Source organism: Monodelphis domestica, chromosome 2 (assembly GCF_027887165.1).
Source record: "Monodelphis domestica isolate mMonDom1 chromosome 2, mMonDom1.pri, whole genome shotgun sequence".
Lineage (NCBI taxonomy): Eukaryota > Metazoa > Chordata > Mammalia > Didelphimorphia > Didelphidae > Monodelphis > Monodelphis domestica.
In genome coordinates this window covers 285859317-285868006 of record NC_077228.1, presented here as the reverse complement: position 1 = coordinate 285868006, position 8690 = coordinate 285859317, and the positions used below count along the sequence as shown (strand labels likewise).

Here is an 8690-nt window from a genome sequence, read left to right as displayed (position 1 = left end):
CTTATTCTGTATCCATTGTCTAAATGGAATGCCTTGTCTTTTTTTTAATTAAAAATTTTTTCATTTACACATAGAAACAATTTTTGACATTTGTTTTCTAACATTTTAGAATTCAGATTTTCTCCCTCTCTCCCCTCTCTACCTCCCTGAGGCAGTGAATAGTCTGGTCTAGGTTATACCCATACTTTCATGTAATACATATTTCTATTTTGTTCATGTTGTGGAAGAAGACATATCACACATACAATAGAAATCCCATAAGGAAATAAAGTGGAAGATGGAGTGCTTTGATTTGTACTCAGATTCCATTAGTTCCTTCTTAGATTGTGGAGAGTATTTTCATTATGAGTCCCTTGTGGTTATCTTAGAGATTTGCTTTGTTGATAATGGCTTAGTCCTTCACAGTTGACCATTGTATAATATTTGTTAGTGTATACATTGTCCTCTTGGTTCTGCTCACTTTACTTGGCATCAGGTCATGTTGATTTTTCCAGGTTTTTCTGAACTTATCCTACCCATCATTTCTTATGGCACAATAGTATTCCATCACGACCATATACCACAACTTGTTCTGCTGTTCCCAAACAGGGTACCTTTTCTGAGAAAGACCTTTCTTAATCTCTTTTGGGCAGATCATGACTACAAGAATTGTTTTGGATATTTTCCTTAGAGTGCCAGTGAAGAGGCAATGAGTCAGAAAATGTGAGAAAAAAGACCAATTTCTTTTCTTTGGGGTCATGCTCCCTAATATGGAGTCCACTATGTTTCAGCCCAGAGTCAGAGCTCCTTTTCTGAGAATGGAACATGGGCTATGAGTGAGAATGGGTAGGAATTCAGTAGGCAAAAGGGAGATGAATGGCATTTGAGCATAGGGAACAATGTGAGCAGAGGTACCTAGTCAGGAAAGTGATGGCTTTTGAGAGATGTAGTATGGAACTAAGGAAGGAGCACTAGAGCCAGAGTACTTAGGTTCAAATCCTATCTCTGTAATTTATTACCTGTATGACCTTAAAAAAATTCCTTAACTTCTCTGGATCTTGGTTTTCTCATTTGTAAAATTCAGGATTTGGGGCTGGATAGCTTCTTAAGTCTCTTAATTTATGATTCTATGGTCATTGTTTCAGGATGACACTTTCATGCTTATTTTGGGCTTTGAGAAGTAATTTTTTTACATTTTGGAAAGTGGATTTTTATGTCGGGTGTGTGTGTGTGTGTGTGTGTGTGTGTGTGTGTGTGTGTGTGTGTGTGTGTGTTTCCTTCTTCCCTTTCTGTGGTAAGCTAAAGTAAACTCTAGACTTGGGAAGGTAGTCATACTTCTGCTTGAAAACATCAGATTCTGGCCACTAGAAGGCGCCCATAGTATTACTAGTAGTAATTTGCCCATTCCTTCAGCTCTCACTAGTTTCTTTCCTCAGAAAAGCTATCTATCCTACCAGACTGCACCTGTGACTTCTAATTTGTTGGGTGCATTTGGCCTTTTAAAAAAAATGTGTTACTTCTTCATGAGATTTGGTTTCCCACCCGCCTCCCTGGTGCTCCTACTGAGATTCCAAAGAGGGTCTAGGGAGGAAAATGGAGGAGTCCATGACTGCTCCTTATCTGCTGCTGGCAGGGCTTTTTCTAATTGGATCAGTCTGATTATATGGATTAGGGTGACCTCTCTGGCAGATCCTACTTTAATAGTCTGCAACTTTGAGAATGTTTCTCCTTTGCTCAAACGGGGAGTTCCAGAGACAGCAGTGAGTTCTGCTTGCCTTTGATGAACTGCAAATTTAATGCCCCTTTCCTGAGCTCACTGGAGCCCTAGGATAAGGGTGGAGACATGGCCAGACCAGAGAAGGGCTCCCTGAAGACTGAGCCATCTGCTGTGCCCCAAAAGCCTTGAATTCTTATTCACAAAGTTCACCAAATTCAAGGGCAGGAGCTATTCTGCAGAGCCCACCTGGGCTCCAGCCTGTAAAAATGGCACTGATGAAAGTCAAATTCGACCAGAAGAAGAGGGTCAAATTAGCCCAGGGGCTCTGGCTTATGAACTGGCTTTCAGTGCTGACTGGAATTATCATCTTCAGCCTGGGAATATTCCTCAAGATTGAGCTCAAGAAGAGAAGTGAGGTAATGAATAACTCTGAGAGCCATTTTGTGCCCAATTCCTTGATTGGAGTAGGGGTGCTAGCTTGTGTCTTCAATGCTCTTGGAGGCAAGATCTGTTATGATGCTCTAGACCCTGCAAAATACTCCAAATGGAAGCCATGGTTGAAGCCCTATTTGATCATCTTCGTTCTTTTCAACATCATCCTCTTCATGGTTTCCCTTTTTTGCTTTCTGATGAGGGGTTCCCTGGAGAGTACCCTGGCCCATGGGCTCAAGAATGGCATGAAGTATTATAGGGACACAGACACCCCAGGTCGGTGCTTCATGAAGAAGACTATTGACATGTTGCAGATTGAGTTCAGATGCTGTGGAAATAATGGCTTCCGGGATTGGTTTGAAGTCCAGTGGATCAGCAACAGATACCTGGACTTTGCCTCCAAAGAAGTAAAAGAGTGAGTAGTGACATGGGGTTTCTTGCTTCTTTATGGGTGTATGCATGGGTATGTGTACAGGTGTATGTATGTATGTATGTCCCATATGGATGCAGAAGGGAGAGAGTCAGGATATCCTACTTATGTAGGAGTGGAAATCCTTTGGGACAAAAAACTACTAAGTGTCTGAGTTGACTTCATTAGATTGGGAGAGAACTGTTCATTTCCAGATCAGCTCTCCTGAGAAACTATTTCCCAATTTACTCATCCATAGCTTTTGGACTAGATTGATTCACACCAGGAAACTTAATCTAGAAATGTCATCCTGCCCAAACTCAAGTATTTTATTTTCTATTCCTGTTACCTATTTATTTTCTAAGGTTCTGCCACATAATATCCCATTCCAAGGAAGCCCAGTCTTCTTAAGTCACAGTATTGCAGTAAGATCTTAAATGTTTCTATGTTGTCTAACAAAAAAAAAGGATGACTTCTCTAAGAAAGGAAGAGTGGTGACCTTTACTTTACAAATGGGTCATTTAAAGGGCTTCTCCTCACAAGGAAAGTGACATATAAATATAAGTTTAGCATGTGCCTGCCACATAGTAGGTGCTTAATGAATGTTTATTGACTGATAAAATATGAAATAATTAATTATCAATCTCATGTTTTCTAACTTGTGGCTAAAGGTTATAATAATAATACTTTTTGTTTGGTTTAGCTCAAATGCCTGGCATTTAGTAAGTGCTTAGTAAGTGTAGATTGGTTGACTGCTCTGTGATTTCACCAGTGGAACTCCTAGAATGGAAATTCTTTCCACTAACAGAGATCAGTCATTTGACTGCAATTTGCGATTTTAGAGAATACATAAGCAATTTATCAGAGGTAGGGCTTGGCCTTAGGTCTTCTTGACTCCATGGCCCATCCATTTCATCATGTTGCTTTTCATAGTAAACCAACATTTCCTTCTGTGTCAAGTATCTTCCTGTCTCAATGCCCACAGGCCACCCACACCTTTGGTTGCTCAGTTCAAATTCATATAAAAAGAAAGCTATTCATTGTCAATCTAATGAGAATAAAAATGTTGCATCCAAGGGAATGACAGTTTAGGTCCCCACTGATTTTCTTATATGACTCAAAAGCTAACTGTGAAGGTCATTTAAAAGAAGAGATTCAGAGGGAAGATACTGGCTGGAATGGAGATAAAAAGTAAAGAGACACACTCCCCTCTCTTGCACTTGAGAGAACTATAGACCTGACTTCATTTAATACACAAAATTGATATTATAGGAGCAGACACTGAGCTGTTCTTCAAGTGATAACACTGAGCTATCTATGCTCTAGTCCTCCTTTTATCAAGAACCCATAGAAACCAGATGACTGGATCAGAGGATATGGTACAGTGGGTGATTATGATAAAAAGGCAACTTGATAGACATTCCAACATTACAAAATAGACTAATGAGCCATACACACTGGAAAAAGGTAGACAGAGACACAATAGGGCATTGTCATGGAGGATATCTTGGTCTCAGCAGCATGCACTGCTCCTTCCCACAATCACAAGTAGATACCTACCAGAACTCTTTCTGGGACCCCATTAGTGTTTTATGACCCTGGACCCAGATGACTTCTAACTCAGTTGAGTGAAAAGAATCATGATGGATTTGGAGTTAGAGAATTGGGGTTGGGGTCCAATTTCTGTTACTATGAACTTGGGCACACAGTTAACCTCTGTGATCCTCAGTTTCCTCACTTGTAAAATGAGGAGACCAGATTATAGAAGTGTCCTTATCCTTTTTTGTGTTATGGATTCTTTTGGAGGCAGACTTATGAAGCCTATGGACCCCTTTTTGGAATAATGGTTTTAAGACTGTAAAACAAAATAAATAGGATTACAAAGGAAAGCAATTATATTGAAATAAAGATCTCTCCCAGCTCTAAATCTATGAGATAGATGAGCAAATAATAGCTAGCATTTATATGGTGATTTAAGGGTTGCAAAGTACTTGATCTCCTTTATTTAATTTGAGTTTTATTATAACCCAGTGAGAATGGTACTATTATTATTCTTATTTTACAGATGAAAAATTGAGACCTGGAGAGATTAATTGAATTGCTCAGACTCACACAATGAGTGTCTAACAGGATTTGAACCTCCATCTTTCTGATTCCAGATTCAGCTCTCAGAAATGAAAGGATTGGTTTAGATATCTCTATTAACTTTGTTGTTATTGTTTAGTCATTCAGTCATATCAGATTCGTCATGATCCCATTTGGGGTTTTCTTGACAAAGATTCTGGAAGGGGGTTGCCATTTCCTTCTCCAGCCCATTTTGCAAATGAGGAAACTGAGACAAACAGGGTTAAGTAACTTGTCCAGGGTCACGCAGGTAATAAGTGTCGGAGGCCGTAGTTGAACTCAGATCTTCCTGACCGATAATCTATCTACTGTGCTACCTAGTTACCCCTTCTATTAGCTACTCCGCTTTAAACATGTTAGAATTCCAAATCCTTTTCCCTTTTTGGATCTCAGTTGCACCTTCTGCAAAACAAGAAGTTTGGATTAGATGACCCCTAAAGTGCCTTCCGCCTCTTACAGTCCTAGTAGACTATGGTTCCGACATCAGTGAACCCCAGCGCCTAACTCTACCTGAAGCCTAAAGAGATTCAGATTGAAGGTCATTGCTGGAGGATTTTGTTTTCTCCTTGCTTGAGGATTAAAGATGTAAATCCCTGTTGGAGGAGGGGACCAATAAGCCTCTCTGTCCTTCATGCATAAGGGGAAGTGTGTGTGTGTGTGTGTGTGTGTGTGTGTGTGTGTGTGAGCACGTCTTTATATATGTGAGTGCATGTGTGTGTGTATAGTTACAAGTAGCATTATTTAACCTTCTCTCCTACTCTCCTAGCACGCTGGTGTTTGACCAAACAAGTTTTAAGGTTTTTTTGCAAACCATACGCTTTCCATACAGTATTTCATTCTATATTTTCCATAATGATTTTTGTTAGGACCTATGAATTTGCCAGCATAGTGACCTTCCAGGGAGGAAACTGCGCCCATCAATGCAGAATGGCACTCACTCTGACTGTAATTATAATTTCAAAGAATCAACCAGGGCCACTGAGAGGTTAAACTATCTTCCCAGCTTCATAAAGACAACACTGGAGCCAGAGGCAGATCTGAAACTCAATTCTTCCTGGGCAGAAGAGGCAGGTTAGCTGGTGGTTTTATCCTGTGGGGACCCACATATAGCCAGCTCCCAATTGTCCAAGGGCTCCCCAGCACTTGGATTTATCTTCTCTCCAGACAATCCCTAAATCCCATTGCCAGAAAGTAGGACTTTCTCCAAAACCTTACTTCTGCCCAAAAGAGCGCAAAATTAGACTGTAGGCAGACTGGTCACTGGGTACAGGTTGCTTCAATCTACGCACAATTACAAGAAGTGACATGAAGAAAGAACCAGCCTTAGGAAGATTGGATTTAGTTCCCACCTCTTGAAACAGCCTGGTTGTGACGCTCTGGATAAGTCTCTCAAAACTCTTCATCTCCGAATCAACCCTGTAGAACTCTCTGATGGAGAACAGTTGCAGATATGTATTAGGAGAGGAAGATTTCCTTATCAGGAGGTCCCTATACTGATAAAATCACAAGTTTGGACTAAAAATATTGCTCTCTCTCTGTCTATCTGCCTGTCTGTCTCTCTATCTGTCTGTCTGTCTGTTTGTCTCTCTCCTCTCCCTCCCTCTTCTCTTTCTTCCTCTCCCTCCTCCTCCCTGTTCCTGTCTCTCCCCCCTACACACGCACGCGCGCGCGCGCACACACACACACACACACACACACACACACACACACACACCTGCTGTTCAGTATTGTTTGACTTTGCCTCTCCATTTTTTTGCAAAGATACTGGTTTGCCATTTTCTTCTCTAGCTCATTTTATAGACGAGGAAACAGGCAAAGGAAGTGAAGTGACTTGCCCAGGATCACACAGTTAGTAAGTGAGGCCAGATTTGAACTCAGGAAAATGAATTTTCTGACTCCAGGCCTGGTACTCTATCCACTGGGCCACCCAGCTGCCCCTTATGTCTGTTAGTATAGGGATGAGTTCCTCTGCCATTCTCTGCTTTGTCCTTTTCTTCACCCTGTGACTGTTCACTCCCAGAAAGGCATGCTGCTCTCTTTGTCTATTTATGTTGTTTTCTTGGTTCCAAAGAAATACAAGGTTATATGAAGCAACCTCAAAATGGCTGAGTTCCATGAGAACAATGTTATAACTATCATATCACAATGGGGTTCACAACTAAACGCCAGGATTCTATCATAATGCATTAATGCCTGCATGGGGTTATTTCTGCCCTGTATTCTTAGAGAGGGTGATGTGTGTCTTCTTAACCCCAAATGGGTTTGTGGCAACAAAGAAGCAAGTAGGAATTTTAGAACATGAGATAAATTCAGGTGATGCGGACATGGAAGACTTGGGGAGACACCTTGGGCCCCAGGGAGAAAGACTCGCTGATATGGCAATAGTGAGGAGGTAGATATCCCAAATGTCCCCTCAGGGGAAGACAACCTAGCAGACCATAGCTGGGACGACTGATGGGGAAGGGAGCAGGATAGAACCAGGCTACGGAAAGCATACCTGGAACGTGGCAAGGCATCTGGATCTCACTTTGGGTGGTATGTTCCAACAGTGATCTCCTCTCTCACATTTCCTACTTGTTTGATCTTGGGCAAGTCACTTTCCATGCCTCTGTTTCTTCATCTATTAGAATGAGGATTTGGTTTGGAGGAGCTCTCAGGTCCCTTCTAATTCAAGAGTTCTATGAAAGGCATGGTGCAGGTCCCAAGGTCCACACTAACTCCAGTACTCCAAGAGGCTGTGGAAGGTAGCAGGTCTCTGGCAGGCAGGTGCCTAGGAAAGGCACGACAAGGTGATAAGACTCTTGAGGGAGCAGCCTGAGGCCAGGCAAGGAAGTGGTTTATGGTTGCACAGGTCAGGGATGGTGGGTGACTGACTAGGAGGCCTGAGGATGTTGGCTGTTCTCTGCACAAACCTATTGGCCATCAGTGGGTATTTGATGGCTTGTTATAATAATGTTAGAGTAAAAGTAAGGAAAGTCTACTTGATGAAATCTGCCTTGCAGTCTGTTTCCATTTTTAAAAATGAGTGCCTCCTATGTTCATAACCCTTTCCACCTCCTTGGTATCTTTTTAGAAAATTATGAAGATGAGTAGCTCAGTGGAATGAGAGCCAGGCTTAGAGATGGGAGGTCCTAGGTTCAAATCTGGCCTCAGACACTTCAGCTGCATGACCCTGGGCAAGTCCCTTGACCCCCACTGCCTAGCCCTTACCACTCTTCTGCCTTGGAGCCAATACACAGTATTGACTCCAAGATGGAAGGTAAGGGTTTTTTTTTTTAAAGAAAATTATGAAGATGAATAAGACTTAGCTCCTGTTCTCATGGAGGATATAGACTAGCAGGGCACAAACACTTATAATATACCACAGTGGCTGCAGTTTTCTTTCTTTGTTTCTTCCTTCTTTATCAAGATAATATATCATAAATACAATTTTTATATTATTTATTTATTATTTTGGTATCATTTCTTATTCATTTTTTTTAATAAACCCTAGGGTCACATAGCTAGGAAGTATCTGAGGCCAGATTTGAAACTAGAGTCTTCCTGATTCTAGACCGAAATCCACTGTGCAATCTAGTCCCCTCTTTTAAAAAACCATCCTTATTTCTTTAATTAAAAAATATTTACCTTCTGTCTTAGAATTGATACTAAGCAGCACTTCCAAGGCAGAAAAGTATTAAGGGCTAGGCAGTTGGGGTTAAGTGACTTGCCCAAGGTCACTTAGCCAGGAAGTGTCTGAGATCATTTTTGAACCCAGGACCTCCCATCTCCAGGTCTGTCTCTCAATCCACTGAGCCACTTAGCTGCCCCTAAAAATCATCTTTAAAACTATGTTTTTTCGTGGATGCCATGGATTTTGAGGATACCATTTTGAGAGTGATTTTATTTGAGGGAAATAGTATCAAATGAGAGATGATTTGTAAAGCACTTTGAAGAACTAAAAGGACTGTATACATGCTAGCTATTACCATTATTTATTAGTAGTAATCATATGAACTCACTCTTCTGATACATTTAGCAGCTCTCCAA

The 8690-nt window shown here is 41.2% G+C and overlaps 1 protein-coding gene across 1 annotated transcript in view; it reads left to right on the top strand.

The window, feature by feature from the left end:
* The first annotated feature begins 1662 nt into the window (after positions 1-1662).
* Positions 1663-8690, top strand: part of PRPH2 (peripherin 2) — a 29555-nt gene continuing 22527 nt past the window's right edge. Inside the window, exon 1 of the mRNA XM_056818251.1 lies at positions 1663-2543. Coding sequence (XP_056674229.1) covers positions 1963-2543 — 581 coding nt within the window. The 5' untranslated portion in view covers positions 1663-1962. The remainder of the gene's footprint in view (positions 2544-8690) is intronic.